Source organism: Rhinoraja longicauda, chromosome 9 (genome assembly GCF_053455715.1).
Source record: "Rhinoraja longicauda isolate Sanriku21f chromosome 9, sRhiLon1.1, whole genome shotgun sequence".
In the NCBI taxonomy this organism is placed as follows: Eukaryota; Metazoa; Chordata; class Chondrichthyes; order Rajiformes; family Arhynchobatidae; genus Rhinoraja; species Rhinoraja longicauda.
This window is the reverse complement of record NC_135961.1, coordinates 22061188-22085169: the sequence shown is the minus strand read 5'-3', so window position 1 is coordinate 22085169 and position 23982 is coordinate 22061188. Positions and strand designations below refer to the sequence as shown.

General features: G+C 40.1%; 1 protein-coding gene across 2 annotated transcripts in view; it reads right to left on the bottom strand.

The window, feature by feature from the left end:
- mark1 (MAP/microtubule affinity-regulating kinase 1) overlaps positions 1-23982 on the bottom strand; it is a 140473-nt gene that overhangs the window by 13643 nt on the left and 102848 nt on the right. Inside the window, exons 7-16 of one of the 2 annotated variants that reach the window (XM_078404929.1) lie at positions 18338-18394; positions 17957-18193; positions 14718-14837; positions 14443-14542; positions 14032-14144; positions 11466-11619; positions 8894-9087; positions 7936-8033; positions 4940-5086; positions 3377-3637 (exon numbers count right to left, since the gene is read on the bottom strand). In XM_078404929.1, coding sequence (XP_078261055.1) covers positions 3377-3637; positions 4940-5086; positions 7936-8033; positions 8894-9087; positions 11466-11619; positions 14032-14144; positions 14443-14542; positions 14718-14837; positions 17957-18193; positions 18338-18394 — 1481 coding nt within the window. The remainder of the gene's footprint in view (positions 1-3376; positions 3638-4939; positions 5087-7935; positions 8034-8893; positions 9088-11465; positions 11620-14031; positions 14145-14442; positions 14543-14717; positions 14838-17956; positions 18194-18337; positions 18395-23982) is intronic. The other variant, XM_078404930.1, reaches the window with a different exon arrangement.

The following is a 23982-nucleotide window of genomic DNA, read 5'->3' as shown; positions in this document are numbered from 1 at the left end:
TGCTGGTGGCTGGAGACTTCAATAGGGGAAATCTCAAAAAGGTCATGCCCAACTTCTACCAACACATCACGTGTGTCACCAGGGGGGAAAGAACTCTGGACCACTGCTACACGCCGTTCAGGAAAGGCTACAAAGCCGTTTCTCCCTCCTTTTGGGAAATCTGACCACGCTGCCATTTTCCTGCTGCCGGAGTACAAACAACGGATAGTACGGGAAGCGACAGTGACGAGGGGCGTAAAGCAGTGGGCTGTCCATTCAGAGGCCATGCACTGAGCGAAGTCGACTGGAACATGTTCCAAGAAAGTTCCAGAGACGTAAATGAGTTTGCGGAAGCGGTTACGGACTTCATTGCCACAATAGCCGATACCATCATCCCCACGGTAAGGGTCAGTATCTTCCCTAATCAAAAACCCTGGGTGGACAGGTCTATTCGCGTGGCCTTGAATGCTCGCACCGCTGCTTACAACTCCGGCCTGGCATCCGGCAACATGGACCACTACAAGGGAGAGTCCTACCGACTGCGAAGGGCAGTGAAGGACGCAAAAAAGAGGTACCGGGACAAGATGGAGTCACAGATGGAGCAGCAGGACACCAGGCGCCTTTGGCAGGGGCTACGGACTATAACTAGCTACAGGTCCAGCACTCCCTCAACCGGAAGTGCCGGCTCCTCCTTAGCTGATGACCTGAACTCTTTTTACGCACGGTTTGAGACGGGTAACACCACCAGCTCGCCGTCTAAAAACAGCACCGAAGGGGCGCTGGCTAGCGAGGCTGGAGGGGGATCCACCGCCGGGGATGTGCACACATTCTCGGTGTCCGAGCATGAGGTGAGGTGGGCTCTGACGCGTGTGAACACGAGGAAAGCTGGAGGCCCAGATGGTATATCTGGGCGAGTACTAAAGTCTTGTGCTACTCAGCTTGCTCCAGTGCTCACCACAATATTCAACCTCTCCTTGGCAAAGTCCATGGTCCCTGCATGCTTCAAAAGATCCATCATTGTACCGGTGCAAAGAATGCCTCTCCAGCGTGTTTAAATGACTACCGACCGGTGGCCCTCACCTCGGTTGTCATGAAATGCTTTGAGAGGCTAGTCAAGAAGCACATCTGCGCCCTTCTTCCTCGCAACATGGACCCACTACAGTTCGCATACCGTCCGAACAGGTCCACGGATGATGCGGTCTCCCAGGTTCTACACACCGCTCTCTCTCATCTGGACAGCCAGGGGGGCTATGTGAGGATGCTGTTCATTGACTTTAGTTCAGCATTCAACACAATAGTCCCCAGCAGACTGGTTGAGAAGCTGCTGGAACTGGGGCTTAGCACCCCTCTGTGTGCCTGGGTCCTGGACTTTCTCACTGCCAGGCCCCAAGTGGTCAGGATGGGGGAACACACATCTAGCTCCCTCACCCTGAACATAGGATCCCCCCAGGGCTGCGTCCTTAGCCCCCTACTGTACTCCCTGTACACACATGACTGTGGGGCCCGGTTCAGCTCAAACTCCATCATCAAGTTTGCTGATGACACTGTGGTGGTGGGCCGGATCTCCAACAACGATGAGAAGGCCTACCGGGAGGAGGTGGCTGATCTGGCACTCTGGTGTCAGGACAATAGCCTCCTCTTGAATGTCACTAAAACAAAGGAGCTGATTGTGGACTACAGAAGGGCTAAACATCCAAGGACGTACACGCCACTGGAGATAAATGGGTCTATTGTGGATAGGGTGAGCAGTTTCAAATACTTGGGAGTCCGCATCGCAGAGGATCTGACGTGGGCAACGCACATTGCCGCACTGGTGGGTAAGGCTAAGCAGCGCCTTTACCACCTTAGACAACTGAGGAAATTCAGAGTGTCTCTGAGGATCCTTCATTGCTTCTACTCTGGGGCTGTAGAGAGCATCCTGTCCGGCAACATTACAGTCTGGTTTGGGAACAGCTCTGCCCAGGACAGGATAGCCCTGCAGAGAGTAGTGCGTTCGGCAGAACGCACCATGGGAACTACACTCGTCCCCCTGCAGGACCTATACATCAGGAGGTGCAGATCCAGAGCAAGCAAGATCATGAGGGACCCCTGCCACCCCAGTAACGGACTGTTCCAGATGCTACGATCAGGCAAACGCCTCCGCTGTCACGCTGTGAAAACGGAGAGGATGAGACGGAGCTTCTTTCCACAGGCCATCAGGACTGTCAACTTTTATAACCCCAGAGACTAAATTTTTGTCGACACTAATAGTAACTTATTAACTTTATTTATATGCTGTAACTGTAATTCTTTTTGTGCACAACCCGCAGGCATTGCCACTTTCATTTCACTGCACATCGTGTATGTGTATGTGACAAATAAATTTGACTTGACTTGACTTGACTATTGCAACCATTAAAGCCAAATACCTATTCTTTCTTTTTCTGTTACTATCACAGGAATCCATGAAGATTAGATGAACAAAGTATTTACACAGTAAAGAAAAGTCTTCACATCACTCCACAGTATCCAAATGTTTGGCTAAATTCACAATAAATGCTAGTTGAATGTACACACACCTCTATTAGAAATAATTGGTGGTTTGATATGTGCTCTCTACACTTATTGCATTAATCTATATCTCTGAATAAAGTATTGCCAAAGCTCTGTCATAGCCCAAAGTTTCTCTTCGGGCTTGAGACAGGGCGCCAGTGTCATGTGACAATGTTGGTGAAGCTGGCGGTCCATTGTACGTTGCAGTGTGCCATTCCTGTAACTGCCCACTGTAAAAAGGGCTTCGGCTAGAGCTGCCTCGAGGCAAGCAGATTTTTTTTAGCCTTCATTCATCAATAAGAGGAAGTATATAAAATCAACTGTAAGATAATGGTAAAATAACTGGGGTAAGATGAAGGATGACAAACTACTGTTATAAAAATGGATTTGAAAAGTTGGGGACTTGCCGATTAAAAGCTTAGAAAATTCTAGAATGAACTGAAGGAACTGATGAGATGATGGGTCTTCTACTGGTGAATTAGTTGCTGACAGGATGAGCAATCAAAAGAAAAACAAATTGAACCAAGGCTAGAAAAAGCATTTAATCAAATTTCTTTACATGCATGTTTTTTATGCATCAAATAAATGTTCTAATAAAACCAGAAACCAAGAATTAATTCTGCACTCACCTTACTTACCTATGAACTGATTGCAGATGGACAGGTTATCTTGAGTTAAACCCAAAGGATCTTCTCAACTACTGTTTTTAGTTCAGAACCAAAATAGTAAGTCTGCTGCCAGAAAGTGGTGCCTTCCTCCAAATTAGATAGGGGTGGGTTGTGCTTGAGGGGTTATTACAATTTTTTGTTACCTATATCTTAAACATAAAAGGACTATTAACAAGTTGAAACAATTGACAACCTACCTGCGGCCAAATTTGGATGTGATCTTGCTTATTATACCGGTAGAAGTTCCTCTTCGGGCTTGAGACAGGGCACCAGTGTCATGTGACAGTGTTGGTGAAGCTGGCGGTCCATTGTACGTTGCAGTGTGCCGTTCCCGTAACTGCCCACCGTGAAAAGTGCTTCGGCTAGAGCTGCCTCGAGGGAAGCGGGTTCGATCGGGAGTTGTAGTGCTAATACTATGTGCAGACGGGGAAGCAGCAGGTACCCTTTGGGCTCCAGAGCTGAGTTAAGGAAAAAAAACATTTGAGACTAGTTGTAATCTATTGTGTGTGCCTTTCATTTTTGACAAACATGGTTTGATGAACAATGTTCCATTGTTCAACATACTTTCTCTGCATTTGTTATGTAGTTTAGTTTAGTTTAGAGATGCAGCACGGAAACAGGCTCTTCGGCCCACCAAGTCCGCGCCGATCTGTGATCCTCCCACCCCCACCCCACGTACACTATCCTATACACTTGGGACAATGTATATTTTTACCAAAGCCAATCAACCTACCACCACTGTGCTGACCTTTGTAAATCCTTAAAAACAATGTAAAAATGTGGTTTAAATTTGTTCAAAAAGCTAAGTTTTACCGTGAAGCGTGATGGGCTGTTAACTGGTCCAGAAAGAAGTCTTGTTAAATTAACTATTTTTATTCCACATTTAAAGTCCATGCATTTAAAGCAAACCCTCATTTACATTAATACAACGTGGGAAACAAATACAAGAACTAAATACTTGTCTTTGTTATTTTTCTTCACTACTTATTTACAATTAGTAATATCTGTGTACAAGTATTTTGCTACGTTGAAATATCATGAACTTGAAATATTAACTCTCTTTTTGTCTCCAAAGAATCTAAGTATTTCTAGTTTTGATTTCATCTTTGGCTTGTTCTGTTATATACACAGAGAAAAGGGATATCAATCATTTAGATATATGTGGATGCTCGAATGAAGCCACAACTAAGGAGAAACCATATTAAATTATTAACTTTAAAAAAAACATTCTCTGCTGAATAAAAATCTATCCCAATCTCAAAGGTAGTCAGCATATGGGCATGAATTTGAATTTTATTTTTAACTATACTACAATGGAAGAGTTTTTTCCCAAATTTTTAGCTTCATTTGCAACTTCAATTGGTAAAAAACTGTGCAAGCTACAAATCTCAAATAAGAAAATATCAGAGCAGATGATTTTTTTAATCCACAATGCCAAAGTGCTCACATTTAGTTTAGTTTAGAGATGCAGCACCAAAACAAGCACTTCGGCCCACTGAGTCCGTGCCGACCAGCGATCCCTGCACATTAACACTATCCCACACACACTAAGAACAATTTTACAATTATACCAAGCCAATTAGCCTACAAACCTGAACATCTTTGGAGTGTGGGAGGAAACCGGAGCCCCTAGGGATAGAACCTAGATCTCTAGCGCTGTATGGCAGCAGCTCTATCGCTGCGCCACCGTGCCACCCTTTCTTAAGTTAGGGTCTCATTTTGCTGGAATGTTCTATGTTTGGAATCCTGTAGATATTTACCTGGGGCGATAACCTTCACTCCCATCTTCTATGGAAGGCAAATTGACCTTAATTGGATGACCAGAAGCTGACATGGATTTCTGGTGTCGGGGCCGTGCTGAAGGTAGCCCAGAAGATCCTGCAGGACTTGCGATGGATGTGGAAGTACTGCTTGCACAAGCAGACATTTCAATTAGGCTTATGGTTTTAGGCAAAAGAAAGATAGAGGCCAAAATGTAACAGAAAATACCCGGATCCAGAAATTAAAAAATATATATACTCTGTGATCCTCGTACATACTACATGAGTACATATTACTCATGGTCCCAACAAAATCCCTACACAAGGATAAGAGTAGGTGGACCAAGACTAATTTGTTTATTAACCTACAACATAAACTATATAATCTAGCGTAACGTGGGCACTGAAACACGATGCAACACATTTTAATTTTCTTCCATTTCTGGAAATTCATTTTTCTTATACCTGTATTTTAAATGGGCCATTTACACATTTGGTGCTTTAAAAAAACTCTTGTTAACTATGTTTCTAACCATTATCTACATTATACTAAAAGGCGCTGTAAAGGGTCATGATGTATGGAAACGAAGGCCAGTTCTAAACGGTTGTGTTCACGTAACCTCCATTTATCTGCATCTTGCAAAATGTTAAAATTTAATAGATATATTATTTTCTCTATGTACAATACATCTTATAATTCTCTGGTTAATTTTCATAGAGCCATGCAACAGTGAATCAGGTGCTTTGGCATATCACGTCCATGTTGAACTTTGTTTTAAACTAATTCAATTTACCCATGTTTGGTCTGTTGCCTTCTATGTCTCAGAGATCCAAATGCTTATTTTGGTGCTTTTTAAATGTTGAGAGACCATCTACCTCTACCATCTATTAAGGTTGTGCATTCCAAATTCCATCTATTCACTGGGTGTCAGATTTCTTCCTCAGATTCCCTCTAAAACTCTTATCGGAACGCATGTCCTCTATTCTTAGACCCGAACTATGGGGACATGTTGACTACCATCTACCCCTGTCTTTTGCTCCTTATGTACATCTCTGTCAGTCTCTTCCATTCCAAGGAAAACAAATAGCCGATCTAATTTTTCCACAAAATTGAAATCTTTCATCTCAGGCAAGATCCTAATCAATTGCCTCTGCACCCTATCTCATGCAAACACATTCCTCATCTGACAGTTATCTGTCCAAACTACTACCCTGCCAAGTTATCCCGTTATTGCAAGTTTTGAAACTAAGCCTATTTATAATAGAAGATCCCTGGCAATGATAGATTGCCATGGGAGCTGCTATTTTACATTCAGATAGTTCAAGCCACATTCATTCAACAGCATGCATTCGTTTTCCTTTACACAAAATCTTTACCGTGAGCTCACATTTACTTTAAAACTAGGATCTTAACTTTATCAGCATTGCCATGTGCCATCAAATGCCCACAGAAAACAGAACACCAATATTCTTTTTTTTTTAGTTATTTTTTTATTTGAAAAAAATTGAATTCTCAATATTATTGATGTGCTGACTGTCCCTAATTATTTATCATTCATATGCTCAACTGCAACCGTTCTTTTCTAATGGCATCTTATCTAGTCTATCTCTTCTCAGCATGTCAGTGCACATCATTTCCTAATGGTTACATTCGTAATGGCATGCTTAATTTTGAAGCCCGTTAGCTGTGCAGAATGCTAATTTATTTTGCATTAAAAGACTAGAGCTAAACAAAATGAAATTTAACCTCCTTGTTGTCTCAATATAACACTGAATCATGCATTTTGCATTGTACTATGCCATTATGAATGCCCAAATTTAACCTGCTCCATTTTGTCACGATTAATATATGGATTTGAATCTCATTCTACTTTTATAACATTGCCCAAACACATTCTCATATGCTGTCAAAGATGGGAAGAGTTAAAATTATAATAATATGAGCACAAAATTATTTCCTCTATGGAACAAACACAGGCATCATTTAAACATTTAGCAAACAAATAAAAAGCAAAATAAATAAGTAAATATGAGAATGAGATCAGTTTTATGGAACAAATATTGGTGGTATTTAATCATAACACTTTCATTTGTGTATGGAAAAATATTGCTCTTGAATCTTAATCACCTATTGCCAACATAAGAAGATTCAAAACAATTTTTAGTTCATCAACACTATTCCTTACAAGATATTTTTCAAATTAAATTGTTATTTACCATGTACACCAATCAGCCAAAACATTATGACCACTGACAGGTGAAGTGAATAACATTGGTTATCTTGTTACAATGGCACCTGTCAAGGGGTGGGATATATTAGGCAGCATGTGAACAGTCAGTTCTTGAAGTTGATGTGTTGGATGCAGGAGAAATGGGCAGGAGTAAAGACCTGAGCGACTTTGACAAGGGCCAAATTGTTATGGCCACACGACTGGGTCAGAGCATATCTGAGACTGCAAGGCTTGTGGGGTGTTCCCGGTCAGCAGTGGTGAGTACCTACCGACAGTGGTCCGAGGAGGGACAAACTACAAACTGGTGACAGGGTGTTGGGCGCCCAAGGCTCATCGATGCACGAGGGCAATGAAGGCAATCCCGTCTGGTCCGAACCGACAGATGGTCTATTGTGGCACAAGTCACAGAAAATTTTAATGGTGGTCATGGGGGGAATGTGTCACAATACACAGTGCATCGCACCCTGCTGCGAATGGGGCTGCATGCGGAGGACCAACAGCATATTAGGCAGGTGGTCATAATGTTTTGGCTGATCAGGTCATAATGTTTTGGCTGAACATTGGTGTACATTCCAATGTTGGTCTCATTTAGTTGAATCTCTGTTTTTGTTTCCCAAAGTACGCATTTTGCACTCATTTGTTTTCGATTAATGCATACCTGCTACATTTATTATGGTTTTCATTTGCTCTTTATAGCTCTTTACTTGCTTTAATTTTGAGAAAAACACCGAGATCTGACAATATTGTTTTGTTATGGATTCTCACCTGCTGTCTTTTCCGTTCTGCACAGCAGAATATCGATCTCCAGTGGATCGTTCACAGACATAAGTGTTTCTTCTCGTCATACCAGGAACCATGTTGTTCTGACATAAGAAATGAAGTAGGTACAGTTTTACAAAAACATTCAGAAATTTAGATTTCGATTTTTGCAATTTAAAATGTAACAGAAATGTAACCATTTTCATAATTTTCCAGATATTGCATATAATAAAAGTGCGTGGAAATAAGTCATCAATTCAACTATTATGCTAACAGTCAAGTTTTATAATTTTGTTCTAGCTACTAAATATGCTTGAGGAATGGGTTTTATTTACTTATTGTACGTGATTAAAATTCTATTTTTGTCAAAAAAAGACCTGTCTTTCATTTTGGTACCTCACATCAATTCCAAGTAAAATCCACTTACTAGTTGCGTTCCAGCTAATATTAAACTCGTGCCTGGAACTTTCATTATCCTTTCATTCTGGCTGACCTGATCCTACATTTATCCCATTCTCACTCTGCACTATTAACCAGAAGATTACCAGAAGAAAACTTCCCATGTATAGTACATGCATATTACTTTCTGTCTGTACATGACCTTTTCTGCAGAACTGTATTGTAAATGGTCTGCAACTGTGGAGGCTAACGTTTGTTACCTGTTGACTGGATATCACGTATGAAAATCAGTGCCATCATTTCAAATAATGTGACAATAACATTGAGAGGAGTAGAAAGCAGTGAGCTTGATAAAAGTCCCAGGATTTCGCCCAATAGACTACACCCCTATAAAAACACACAATGAACAGGAGGGAAAGAAGAATTTTGCCTTCATTTCACACCTAGACATCTGTTTTAATTAACTTAGTACACGATTTGTTCATTAACAGCATTAGAACGGCAAAACTGCTTGGAACAAAACAAAAAGCAACAAACAGCTCAATCAAATGAATTTGCTGCTTACATTGGGCCCTGTTGAGGATTTCTTCCTTTCTAGACCTGAAAGTGGGCTGGCAGGGACATCCCCCTTGGAACCTACAGTGGTGCTACTTAATTTGCGAGCAATGTCCTTGTTCCACTCTTCCTTCTGGTCACTTTCTACACTGTTTGCTTGAGGTCGTTTGGTGTATGACACAGCAGATAGGATTGATGGACCAGCTGTAGAACAGGAAAATACGGCAACAAAAATTAGTTAAACTGCAATTGCGTAAAATTCCAAGTATTCTCTTTTTTATTAAGGCCGAAATATTTAAAAGCTCAAGCAAGTGAATATGGCTGGACAACATAATAAGCACCATAAATGAAGGGATGAATTAGTAGTAGGTAAACATTTCAAGAGCCAATTTCACCGGACCTCTCGATTTCACCTCAAATTTAAAAAAATTACCATAGAAAACAGATGATGGGCAGATAAAGGTATTGAACAGCCAAACTGTGGGAAAGGCATTTTATATTTAGAATTTTTATAAAGCTTACAACTGTTATAATTAACCTAAAAATGTACTACTCAATTATCCCTTTACAATTTTTCTTCTGACATAAGCTAACTCTCTTTGTTATTGTGAACTGATGCTTTGTGTATGAGTCATAGGAACTAGTCACAAACTAATGATGTGTCTACGCATTAAAGTTTGATTCAATCATTTCAGAGTCAGAAACACACATGAGGCCAAAGATCAATGATTTAAAATAGTGCATAAACAATAGGTTTTCACCGGGGTTATTATCCTGTCTTTCACCCAACAGCAATTTTACTGCTCTCTATTGTCCAGATTATTTTTAAATTTCATATTTTGTCATTTCTTTGCTATTTATTTATTTGCCTTTATTTATTTATTTTATTGATTTCTTCATAAGACCATAAGACATAGGAGCAGAATTTGGCCATTTGGGCCATCGAGTCTGCTCAGCCATTCGATCCTGGCTTGTCTATTTTTTCCTCTCAATCCCATTCTCCTGCCTTCTCCCTTTACCTTTGATGCCCTCCACTTCGAAAATACCCAATGACTTGGCATCCACAGCCATCTGTGGAAATGAATTCCACGGATTCACCAACCTCTGACTAAAGAAATTCATCCTCATCTCTATTTGATAAGTACGTCCTTTTATTCTGAGGCTGTGCCCCCTGGTCCTAGACTCTCCCATTACTGGGAACATCCTTTCCACATCCACTAAACCTAGGCCTCTCAAAGCGACAACACACAGATGTGGTTTAATGGCTATATTGCTTTTGTCTTTATTCCAATTTAAGTATATTAATTTTAAATAAAAATAAAATAAATCACAATAATCAATTTACTGATGCAATACCTCTTGCAATTTACATTTAGAAGTATGATAGACATTAGATAGCTGATAAAGATTAGACTTGAATTAGTCTGTAATAAAAAGAAAGCACATGCTTTTTGTTAAACAGACTAAACATCTGGCTGGAATTTTAAAAATCTAATTAATGTGTCATAGAAAATATTTCCTTAGAAACTGACGGTTATAAAGATTTCCCCAGCAATGTTATAATGACCAGCTCCAGCACCTATAAATGCTTAAATCTTTCAAAGAACAAAACAATTAGTAGTTTTCCAGCCACATTAAAAGTAAAACATATAAAGAATAAATCATGAACGCTGGAACTTTGCAAAAACTATCAAAATGGGAATGCGTAACAGCAAACCAACCAACATCTGGAAAAATAAACATTCAGGTTCTTCTTGCATGGTTCATTTTACCAGAATCTCTATTAGACGTTAATGGGTTTGTTGTGGATTTCAGATTTCTAATTTTTTGCTTGAATAAAATGGTTTGAAAATCTGTTATCCTAAAATTTACTTCTATCACCCAAGGTAATCTTGTCTGCAAAACAAAATTTTAACTAAATAATGTAATCTAATCTGATAATCATTTTCATTTATGTTTATTCCCATTTGATTTTTTTTCTCCAAACTGCATAAATAAAAAGATTTTTTTTTAAAAGGATGTTATTCAATTTCAATTATTTAATAATTAAATGTCCTTCCTAAACAACATTCCATGATAAAAAATATTCAGTTAAAACTTCAGATAAAAGTCTAGCAAAACAGGGAGGAAAATATACTGTCTACAAATTTAAATTATGTGTAATCAGATATGAACAAGTGGTCAAATGAAACCCTAAAGTTTGAACCAATTTGGGATTTTATCTGTTAGTGACGTAGGTTAATAAAGCATGCCTCACAGAAAGTAAATATTAATTAAGTTTTATCAGGCTGCAGTGATTCAATTAAAATTAGAAGTTCCACATCTGCAATCCAGCAGGAACTGATAGATGGTGAAGAAACTATTTTGGAAAGGTATTGCAAGAAAAAACCTTTAACTGTCAGATTTGTACTGCAAAATGAATGCACAAACAGAAATGATGAAGTAAGAATGCAAAATACTCTGAAACAAATAACTGGACCAAATTAAAAGTTAAACGAAGGTTTGGTCCAGAACACCACACTAAGGCACACTCAAAGTTGAAATGTGCCATGTTACTTTACATGTTTGAATGTCATCCCCACCATGATCACTAAACCGTCGCTGTTTCTGATTCGCTGATGTACTGCGCTGGACCTTCGAATGTGCAGGGGACTGTGTGGAGCTGTTGTTGAGATCGCTATTGGGTCGAGACCTTTGACACAGGTTACTACTGGATACAGATTCGCTGCCTTCAAACTGGAAGTTGGAAAATAAATGTTGTTAAAAATAAGTTTTGGAACCTTAAATCTTTATTTGTTTTCACTGTATTAAGATAAAACATTTTCCATTAAATTTTCACGGTTTCCATTATTCCGAGCCATCTGACGTTAATTTTAAAGGCATGTGTTAATACTTCCCGAATAGTGTGGATTGTGGAGTTTTCATAAATGAAAAATTGCTGCAAGTGTCCTCACTGCACACATGAAGGCCAAAAAATTGCAGAACAAGTTGTGAACATAAAGGTTACACAAATAGAAATGAGATAGATTATCAATCTATCTCAAAACATGTTTTAGTGTAACAAATATTGATAATATTTGAAAAATTCCCCTGCTTTGTCTCAAAAAAAGTTATGTGATCGTTTATATTGAAAACAGTTCCGCTGTTCGCACTACATTGAATTGTCAGATTGATTCTTCATCCCACTTCAACTATCCTCTAATTGACTTCTTACACTGCCTCAACAAAGCCCAACAACTCATCATCCCAGTCAGCATTAAACCAACCAGACTCAACACTGAATTGAACAATATCATATAAACAGCCATTTCAGCCTTGTATCTTACACTTGCAACATCAAAAATGTTTTCTTCACTCTTTTGCCCTACTGCTAATGCAGATTTCCTTCCAATGTTGTCTCCTCTACATTGGAGAAACCAAATGCATATCGAGTGACTGTTTTGTGGGGCATCAGTGTTTGTTGCGCAGGACTACCCTACCATTCCTTCACTGGCCACTTATTCTCCACTGAGTCCGCGCTGACCAGCGATCACTAGCACTATCCTACCCACTGGGGACAAATTAAAATTTACAGAAGCCAATTAACCTACAAACCTGTGCATCTTTGGAGTGTGAAAGGAAAGCGGAACACCGGGAGAAAACCCTTGCGGTCACAGGGAGAACGTATAAACTCCAGACAGGCAGCACCCAGGATCAAACCTGGGTCTCTGGCACTGTATGGCAGTAACTCTACTGCTGTACGGCAGCAACTCTACCGCTGTGCCACTGTACCGCCCAATATTATATAAATTAAAAACAAGAGTCAACACCAATCCTTGTAATACTCTACTTGTGGCAGGCTTTCTGTAAAAAAAAAATACATATTCACACTACTGCCCATCGCCAAGCCAATTTTGGATGAGTTGCTAACACACTTTGGATTCTTTGAGCCTTAACCCATTAGACCAGCCTATCCTGCCTTCATCAGCTTTCTTAGTTATCTCTTCAAAAAACAGATTGTGAAGTTTGATCTCCCTTGCCTAAAACCCTGCTGACTCCTCTGAATCAGTCCCTGGCTTTCCAGGTGAACATAAATCTTATCCTTCAGAATCTTCTCCAACAACTTCTCTATCACTGATGCAAGGCTCACAGGAACTTTCAGATTGATGGGAGACATTAGGAGACATTTCCATATGCAGGTGGTGCTATTTATGTTGTATTCTTGCCTACAAATAGCAAGTAGCCCAAGGGCAAATATTAATTTAAAATCCAAGAATGAAAGATAGTAACAACCAATTATTTTATTGAATGACAGAACAAAACTGAAGAGCGCTTTGTCCTATGTTCCTTGAGTCAAGAGAGTTTTATTGTCATGCACTGAACAGAACAATACAATTCTTACTTAATTTTCTCAGCCTAAATATTTTAAAGCTGGAAATTATGCCATTAAAAAAAATATTTATATAGAGCAAGGGATAGAAAAACTATTGTTTTTCAAGATAGGTTCCAGAGTCCAGTGGAAAGTCAAAATGCTGATCAGTTTTATATAGTGATACACAAGAGATGAAACAATGCAGCAACCCTGTCAATAGGGAAAACACTGTTGCACAGTTCAAGAGCAGCAATGGAGAAAATACATGCATATGTATAAGAAAATAACTGCAGATCCATTCCTTCTCTCCCGAGATGCTGCCCGACCTGCTGAGTTACTCCAGCACTTTGTGAATAAATACCTTCGACATGCATATGTATATCTCTATAATCTGCATTAAACGGAACTATTTATGGGTTCTTAATAATTTATAACTGCAGATGTACCAGTTATTTTCTTATACTACTTGTTGCTCCACTGCGATTTCTCCTCAAGGTATGTCCACTTTGAAGAAGTTCTCCTCCTCTCTTCGACGAGAGTTTAGCAACATGCTCTCTCGTTGCTCCCCCTCTGATTTCTCCTGCCCTCCTACTCTACGACCACATCTTGACCCCATCAGTCTGAAGAAGGGTCTCGACCCGAAACGTCACCCATTCCTTCTCTCCCGAGATGCTGCCCGACCTGCTGAGTTACTCCAGCATTGTGAATAAATACCTTCGACATGCATATGTATATCTCTATAATCTGCATTAAACTGAACTATTTCTGGGTTCTTAATAATTTATTATGAAACTTACCTCTGGAGGTTTCTTGCCTAATAATAGATAACAGGCCATGACTTCATCATACTTCTGTCCCACAAGGGACTGAGTAATTTCATCTCTTGGGAAGCCCATAGTAATCATCGTTTCTGTAAATATCAAAAAATTACAGTCTAAACATATATTTTTTGTTTAAATACACTCAAAGCAATATTCTCATCATAACCACATCTCGGCAGCAAATTAAATCTCTGGGCTCATTCTCAGCCTGAGGAAATCCTACAACATATTACAATGAACAAATAGCAAGCCCTTTTTCTCATTTTCAATGTGTTTACTATAGAAAGAGTGAACATAAACCAAGGACAGTTACTTTTACAATTGTAATTCACTTCAATTGATCAGCAGATCAAACGCCCATCATTCATGCAATATTAAAAGATGTACCTATTCTGTTGGGATCACTATAGTCAGGTTCTGGTTCACCGTATGGTTTCAATTCCTCCTCCTCAAAACCAACATTCATCCATCGATCCTTCATAATTTGCTGTTTCCAAAAATAAAACTCGACATTTAAGTAAGTTTGGCAGCGGTAAACTTTATAAACTTTCAAAAATTATATAAATAATTTTTAGTGGAAAAGTGGAAAAAATGGTTAGAATAAACCCCATTAATCATTAACAAAAATGTGAGCTTCACAAATTCTAAAGGGTCTCACTTACCTCCAAACTGCCCCGTTTGGCAGGATTTAATACCAGAAGTTTTTTGAGCAGGTTTTCACAGTCGGTTGACATATAAAAAGGAATACGGTACTTTCCTCGCAACACCCTTTCCCTTAATTCCTGGAGGGAGGGAACAAATAGGAGAAATCATAGCACCTGTACTGGACCATGGGACAGAATCAAGTCCTCAAATGTTTGGTTCACAAAGTACTGAATTTACTAAGACAAGAATCAAAGAATGCCTTTAAACCACACAACCCGTGACGATTTCTTTTCCTTCTATTTACACCACTAGCTAAAAAATTAAAAGGGTTAGATTTCTCTAAATGATTTACTTGTCATAAAATTGTGTTGACTGGTTGAACATAATTTTCCAAGTACGCAGTTACTACTTTACTAATGGATTTCAGCATTTTCAAAGTGTTTTTTAGTATAATGGCTTGAACTCATTCCCTTACTTTTACTCATTTGTCTTTCTTGAAATGTTTAGGACTTTAGAATATTTCTTCCCTGACCTTGCACACCAGAATTCTGATTTACTTATTGGATAAAGTCCAAAAAGGAGATCACTAGTGGAGAAAGAATTGATCACAAGAGTGTGGTGTTAAAAATGGGGGCTACGACAGGAATTTGGACAGGAAAGAATGAGCAAGAGTCCAAGGAGAGGGATAGCAAGAGATAAGGGTTGAGAAATTTGGTGGAGGGAGAATAGAACAACATATTAAAGCTTGAGTTTGATGGGACTAAGGCGGGGCAGCGTTGAGAGAGCCAGAATTGGGATGGTGGGAGTTTGGGCTCCATGAAATTAATAATCGCAGGCTCAAAACACAGGAAAGGGAAAAAATTGAGAGGATTATACTGTGTAGGAAGGAAGAGCAGATGCTGGTTTAAACTGAAGATATTCACAAAAAGGCTGGAGTAACTCAGTGGGACAGACAGCATCTCTGGAAAAAAGGAATGGATGACGTTTTGGGTCGAGACCCTTCTTCAGATTATACTTGCAGGGAAGGAGGAAGATCCACTGCTGCTGCCAATGATCTTCCTTGAGGAGCTATGGAGCACCCCGGTCCTCCTGACCAATGTCTAAGGCACACGACCTTGAGCCAACAGTTTCCTCCCTATTTTCACTGCTAGATTTCCTGAGACTTGGGAAGTTGATATGAATTTAACATTACTGCATAGAGTACCAATTTTGCCTGGGGTAACAAAACATCCTGCTGGAGCCACTCAGTGGGTTGCACAGCATGTTGGGGTGGGAGGGCAGGGGGCTGAGCGGAACTGTTGATGCTTCAGGTTGAATCCCTGCATCAGAATGAGAGTGGAAAGGGAAGATAGCTTGTATAAGGTGGAGAGAGAGAGAGAGAGGCGGTGAGATTGGAGTCAGAATGATTGGTGGACCGAGGTGCTGGATAACAGGCAGATGTAGCCAGTAAGGAAGGCCAGGAGTTGGAAGACCGATGTAAGTGGGTTATAGAGAAGGCAGAGAAACATTTTTGAACATAGCCAGGTAGGGGAAGGGTGAAGGTGGAGACAGATGGGAGATGATAAAGTAATTTGAAGGCTACCAAAACCATGATCTGATAAGTAAGGTGATAATGGGAATCATTAAGGGAGGGTGAAGAACAGATAAAACCAGAACAAGATAGTGGGGGGGGGGGGGGGGGGGGGGCGGGAAGTCAGTGAATAAAATGTGCCTCATGTAGGTAGATGGAAGCAGGAGGGGACGGGGGATGAAAGTAGGTGATGAGGAGGGCAGGAGGAGACTACTGGAAACGGGACAAAAAACAGGTGTGAACCTGAGGTGGATCAAAGGAAAAAAGGGGAGGGTAGGGGTAGAGAAACTGGGCAAAAAGGAATGGTATCTACGAGAAGGATGTGAAGGAGTGTAGTTTAGGAGGCTGTATGAGACAGTGAGTTTATAGCAGATGTTGGTGGATAATTTGTCTCCTAAGAGAAATGGCTCAAGCGAATCCTAGAGTGGGGTGAAGGTTAGTAAGCAATGATGATAAAATTGACGTTCCACAATGGTGCAAGAAATAGTACCAACGCATCCATTGTTTTTTAGGTGGATGTAACGGGAAGTCGGGGATAAATAGGGAGCTAATTTAATTTTACTAATTTTATTAAACTGATGAAACGAAACACCTCTCCATAACATTTTTAATCTTACTGACATTACATGGAGCTGTGAGCATGGTGGGGCTGTGAGCATGGTGGAGCTGTCAGCATGGTGGAGCTGTCAGCATGGTGGAGCTGTCAGCATGGTGGAGCTGCAGTTGTGGGCTCCAGCATCAAGGTCAGTGAAATAAACTTATGCCATGCAAGCCCTATAAATTTTGTGCACAAGCACCAAAAGACATTTTACAAGAGTGCTTTCTGCATTGGTGCCAATTCAAAAAAATGCCAAATCAATACATTTTAAACATTATTGGACTCAAAATCAATGTCTCTATTTTATGATATTCTACTCAGCAAGTAACTGAAGAGGTAAGACTGCTGCCAAGCCAGTAAGCAAAATGACCTCGTAATAATATAGATAATTTAAATACAAAGTAACTTGCTACAAAAGGTGTTACAAATGGCTACACCATTAAAAAAATGAACTGCATAAGATCCTATGAAGTGCTGAGGCAAAGGGCAGTCTGATCACGCTAGTATTAACTGAAGAGTGGTACTTTCCATTTTTCCTTAATCTTAAGAAGTACATCAGAGTAGTGAAACATCGTCAATCGTTAAGGGGAAGAGGGGCGGAGGGGATGATGGAATATCTGAAAAGCGAGGGCCTTCAAATGCTATTATATTTTCATGTACTTTCGAACGGCTAAAGCAAAGCTGTTTTAGATCTAGCAACAAGGGTATTTACCAACATTGTGCTCAAGTTGTGACATGTTCTACAGGAGTTGATCTGGTGGATCCACTTGTGGATTGCAGCAAACTGATGGGATGGCAATATGAGACAGTCATCGAGCAATCAAATAACCTTTTCAAAAGAAATTTTACCCAAGGAGAAGAACATGGAAATAACCACCAAATGGACTAGTTCAGGTGATTTAAGGGGAAATCAGGATAAGCATGTGAATGAGGAAGGAATAGAGTAATATTATAATAAAATAGAAGTGGAAGGATGGGAGCTCAAACAGAGCAATAAAGCCGGTATGAATGATAGCAAGGAAGGGTAATCTGTATGGTAGATTTTACACAATTCAATGTAAAAGACAAAAAATGGAGAAACAATTTACCTTTAAATTCTGGCCATCAAAAGGTAAAGATCCACTAACTAAAGTGTAAAGGATGACGCCGAGACTCCAGACATCCACTTCTGGGCCATCGTACTTCTTTCCTTGGAAAAGCTCTGGCGCTGCATAGGGTGGACTTCCACAAAATGTGTCTAATTTGCTACCAATTGTAAATTCATTACTAAAGCCAAAATCTGCGATTTTTATATTCATGTCTGCATCGAGAAGCAAATTTTCTGCCTAAAAAAAACGGAAGCATCGAACGTTTACCTTTGTCAGTTTTTACAAACTACCAATGAATTCATGAATGAACAAAAGCTTAAGCCGAAGCAGCTGTTAGAAATACAACAACAGAATCAGAAAATTCCTTTTGGTTTCAGGTACCTTAAGATCTCTATGTACAATACACTTCTGATGACAGTATTCTACCGAGGAAACAATCTGAAAAATAAAAATCAGAACAATTCAGAAATATTTTCAGCACACATATGCCAGTGTCATTTCATATCATATCATATCATGATATCATATATATACAGCCGGAAACAGGCCTTTTCGGCCCTCCAAGTCCGTGCCGCCCAGCGATCCCCGCACATTAACACTATCCTACACCCACTAGGGACAATTTTTACATTTACCCAGCCAATTAACCTACATACCTGTACGTCTTTGGAGTGTGGGAGGAAACCGAAGATCTCGGAGAAAACCCACGCAGGTCACGGGGAGAACGTACAAACTCCTTACAGTGCAGCACCCGTAGTCAGGATCGAACCTGAGTCTCCGGCGCTGCATTCGCTGTAAAGCAGCAACTCTACCGCTGCGCTACCGTGCATTGAAGCTGCAGCAATACATTGACTTAAATATCAAAGTTAGTGATGCATCTGATTGAGATAACATTAACACAAGTTCACCCTTCAGTTAAAGAAAATTCAGAGAAAAAAGTGACTATGAAAGGGGAAGAATGTTAAACTAAAATTAATATGTTGAATTTAAGTAATAAGAATGATCTCGTTTGTTTCTAAGTTATGACAGAAAAAAAATGTACACTTCAGTTCGTACCTCTTTAAAAGAAAGCTTGGTTGAACATAAGCGTTTAATTTCATTTTTCTAGTCCTGAATATATACCAAAACCTAAAAATTTAGCAAACTTGAATTTGTGATTATCATTTAAGTCAATGAATCAGAACAAATCGATTGTTCTGTCACATGTGTAAACTGTTCTTGGGTATGGGAACTACTAGTCATTAAAACTGCACTAAAAGATTTTAGGTTGCAAATAAATGTTGAAGAGGTCCATCAAGTATTGCTGGTAGATATTTATAAAATTGCCATTTTATGTACATATCAGCAAATTATGCATTTTGGGGAGTCTACTCAGTGGAGGGCATACAGAGTGAATGGCAAGGCCCAGGGAGTATTGAGAAACAGAGGAGCCTTGGTGTACAAGTCCAAGGTGCAGATAGGTAGGATGGTGAAAAGGCATAGGGGATGTTTGCACTTTTAGCCAGGGCATAGACAACAAGTGCAGGGAAGTCTTGATATAACTTTATAAAACATTGGTTAAGCCATGGCTGGAATACAGTGTGCAATTCTGGTCACCACACCGTGTGAAGGATGTGATTGCTCTGGAGAAAGTGTAGAGGAGATTCTGCCTGGGCTGAATGTTTCAGTTGTAGGACATACTGGATGTGTTTTCCTTGGACCAAAGGAAACTAGAAAATTTGGTGGACACTATGTTAGTTTTGCCCTGTGACAGAGGTGGCCAAGCTCAGAGGCCACAGGTTTAAAGTGGGGAGCATGTTCAGAGGGCATCTGTGGAGGAATATTTTCACCAATAAAAAGTTTGCATCTGGAACACACTGCAACACTGAGAAAGTAATGAAGGCAGGTACTATCACAACATCTGAAAAAGCACTTCAAGCACCAAAGCATTGTGGACTGTCAACCTAGCGCTGGTAAATAGAATTAGTATAGATGGGTATTGATGGTCAATGTGGCCATGGTGGGCTAACAGGTTCTGTTTGTGAGCTATATGACACTCTGAATACTTAAAACTCTGATATAAAGACATGCGAGGATAAAAATATTAATGAAGGAAATTAGGAGTCTATTACAACCAGATACAGGAGAACTTGTAATAGGGAATAAAGAAATGGCATACCAATTAAATTCATACTTCTGTCTTCACAAATTAATTAAATTCTGTCTTCATAAAGGCGGTTACAAATAACATCCCAGGAATATTGGGAAACACAGTAAGGGAAACTAAATGAAATAAGTATTAATAGGGAAATGATGCGAGGGAATTGAAGACCAATAAATCCACGGCACAACAATTTGATTTGTACAGTACTTAAGGAAGTGGCTATGTAAAAAGGATGTATCAGTGGCATTTTCCGAACTTTCATCAGACTCCACAGTTCCAATAATTGAAGGATAGGGCTGAATGGCCTACTCCTGCACCTGTTGTCTATTGTAACCTCGATGTTAAAAAATCCAGGTAAAGAGAAAACAGGGAATTTTATACCAGTTTAGCCTCACACAAGTAGCAGGAAAAAAGGTAGAGATAATAAAAGATGGACTAGCAGAGAACTTGGAGAAGAATGACAGGATCAGATGTTGCCACCATGGATTTGTGGAAGATAAATCATGCTTGACAATTCTACTGGAGTTTTGAAAGGATGCGACAAGCAGATTAAATAAGGAAAAACCAGTGAATGTCAAACATTTAGACTTTCAGAAAGTTTTCTTTTGATAAGGCCCTTGTATGAAAATAATGTGCAAAATAAAAGCAGATGGGATTAAATATAAGGTGCTGGTCTGGATAGAGAACTGACTGGCTGATAGGAAGCAAAGGAATGAATTGGTCCTTTTCTAAATTATAAGCAGTGGTCAGTAGAGTAACAGAAGGATCATTGATGGTGCTCCAGCTATTCACAATACATATTGATCTGGATGTGGGAATTAAATATAGCATCTTCAAGTTTGTAGACAAGATAAAGATAGGAGGTGAGTGTCCCAAGAAGGAAGAAGAAAAGTTCCAAATTGAATTTGGCAGAATGATGGAGTGTGTAGATATATGAGAGATTTTGTATAATATGGAGGTCATCCGATTTGGTGAGTCAGAGGCCCTGTCCCCATGCTGAATGTTGGAGCAGGATCAAAGGCTGGAGGGACTTCTACTTACATTACACATACCTCAGTAATTATTAAATATGGAGCTCTGCTGAAATTCTTTGAATGTACTTCAACTGAAATGCTTCACATCCAATAAATTTTGTTTGAAGTTTATTTGTCGTATTGTTTTGAGATAAACCACATGCACATGATACACAGATGTCAAAAACACCAATGAATGACCAGATAATTAATTGCAGTTTTTTCGATAGAGGAACACTACATTCCTCTACTTTACGTTCACCCCATTTCACAGACCTTCTGTACATATTTAAAAATCCATTGTATTCAACATAACGCAGGAAGATAATACCTGAATTTAGAAGGTTGCCTCAAAGCTGGAGAAGGCCCTACGGTCACATGGCCTACTCTTGCTGCAACTTATATTCAATAAAAAGTGAGGTATCAACCTATGTGACTACAACCTCTTAGATGATAGTGCTACCACAAAGCCAAGCTGCTTCACACAACTGCAATTTTGGTAAAATTATTTTTTTTCTATTCTTAAGTGCAATGTTTGAATGGGAGTTATATTATTTGCATTATCTGTTCATCTAAACATACCATAGTGAAGCAATGACAATTCTAGTTATGAAACTGAAGACAATTCCTAATGACCTTGGAGTGCTAACATCTAACCCCCATTATTTTTTTCAGTGAAGGGAATAAGAGTTCGAACTGGATGGTACCATGCATGCATAGAAACGTACAACACTTTTGTGCAAGATGTCTTTAACATGTAGCATATCACTAAGGAAGATGACAAGTCACAGTCTAATGTGACAATAAAGTATTAATTCATTCATACAGAGAGACACCTGTACTCTTCGCAAGACTGACATCTTGCCTACCAGTAAGTTTCACAGGAGCATAGTGAATGATATTTGATTTTGAGCCACATATTATGGCAAATGTCCCAAAAGTTTGGTAATACTTTTAATGCATTAAATGTCTTAAGGAGGAGGGAGAGTAGCAGCGGCATTTATGGAATGAATCCAGAATATAATATGAAATCATTGGTGGAAATTCTCTGATTAAAATTGGGAAACTAAGTGACATTAAGTGGGGAATATTTGATTATGCTGGGACAGTGAGGAAAGGCATTGCAGGAGATTCTGCCCATCATGATGAAGGCTTGCATTGAAGAGGAGGAAGAAGAGAAATGCATCGCAAAGGATACCGTCAGAGGCAATCTTTAGTCAGAGGGTGGTGAAACTGTGGAATTCTTTGCCACAGAAGGCTGTGGAGGCCAAGTCAGTGAATATTTTTGAGGCAGAGATAGATAGATTCTTGATTAGTATAGGTGTCAGAGGTTATGAGGAGAAGGCAGAAGAATGGGGTTAGGTGGGAGAGATAGATCAGGCATGATTGAATGACGGAGTAGACTTGATGGGCCGAATGGCCTAATTCTACACCTATTCTTTATGACCTTCATACCCAAGGATGTCATGCATGACTTTGGTTGGAACCAATTCAGCAAACCCAGTGTTGCAGGATAGCCATGGTTTTGGAAGTTGGAAATGCATAAGAATGTTGCACTTTGCTTGTTGCACTTCTTCCAAACATACCTTGTTCAATGGACTCAACTTCAGTTCCATTAACACAGTTTCTCACAAAACAACTCATCAAAATTTTGCTTAATGGCTTAAAATTTCTGTCCAATCTGTTTGTGTCCCCCTCTTCCTCAAAGAAGCTAGTCTGCACTACACTAATGGCTGATCCTTTTGTTCTTGCAAACTACAACCCAAACTCTAACCACTCTTCCTTCTGCAAAGTCCATGAGTGTGTAATTACCTTCTAAATCAGTGTTAATCTTTTCCTAAACTCTGTGACTCAGGGTGACATGGTGGCGCAGCTGTAGAGTTACTGTCTTTCAGCACCAGAGTTCGATCCTAACTGTGGGTACTGTCTGTATGTTCTCCCGGTGATCTGTCTGAATTGTATCCGAGATCTTCGGTTTCCTCCCACACTCCAAAGACGTATAGGTTATAGATTATTTTTCTGTAGGAAAATAACTGCAGATGCTGGTACAAATCGAAGGTGTCACATGCTGGCGTAACCCAGCAGGTCAGGCAGCATCTCTGGAGAGAAGGAATGTGTGACGTTTTGGGTCGAGACCCTTCTTCAGACTGATGTCAGGGGGGGCAGGACAAAGAAAGGATATAGGTGGAGACAGGAAGACAGTGGGAGAATTGGGAAGGGGGAGGGGAAGGGAGGGACAGAGGAGCTATCTAAAGTTAGAGAAGTCAATGTTCATATCGCTGGGCTGTAAGCTGCCCAAGCGAAATATGAGGTGCTGTTCCTCCAATTTGCAGTGGGCTTCACTATGACACTGGAGGAGGCCCATGACAGAAAGTTCAGACTGGGAGTGGGAGGGGGAGTTGAAGTGCTCAGCCACCGGGAGATCGGGTTGGTGAAGGCGGACTGAGAGAAGGTGTTGAGCGAAACGATCGCCGAGCCTGCGTTTGGTCTCGTCGATGTAGAGAAGTTGACATCTGGAACAGCGGATACAATAGATGAGGTTGGAGGAGGTGCAGATGAACCTCTGCCTCACCTGGAAGGACTGTTTGGGTCCTTGGATGGAGTCGAGGAGGGAGGTAAAGGGATGTGTTGCATCACCTGCCGTTGCAGGGGAAAGTGCCTGGGGAGGGGATGGTTTGGGTGGGAAGGGACAAGTGGACCAGGGAGTTATGTAGGGAACAGTCTCTGCAGAAAGGGGAGGAGATGGGAAGATGTGGCCAGTAGTGGGATCCCGTTGGAGGTGACGGAAATGTTGGAGGATAATTTGTTGAATAGGTTAATTTGCTTGGTTATAAATGTAAAGTTGTCCCTGGTGTGTGTAAGGTAGTGTT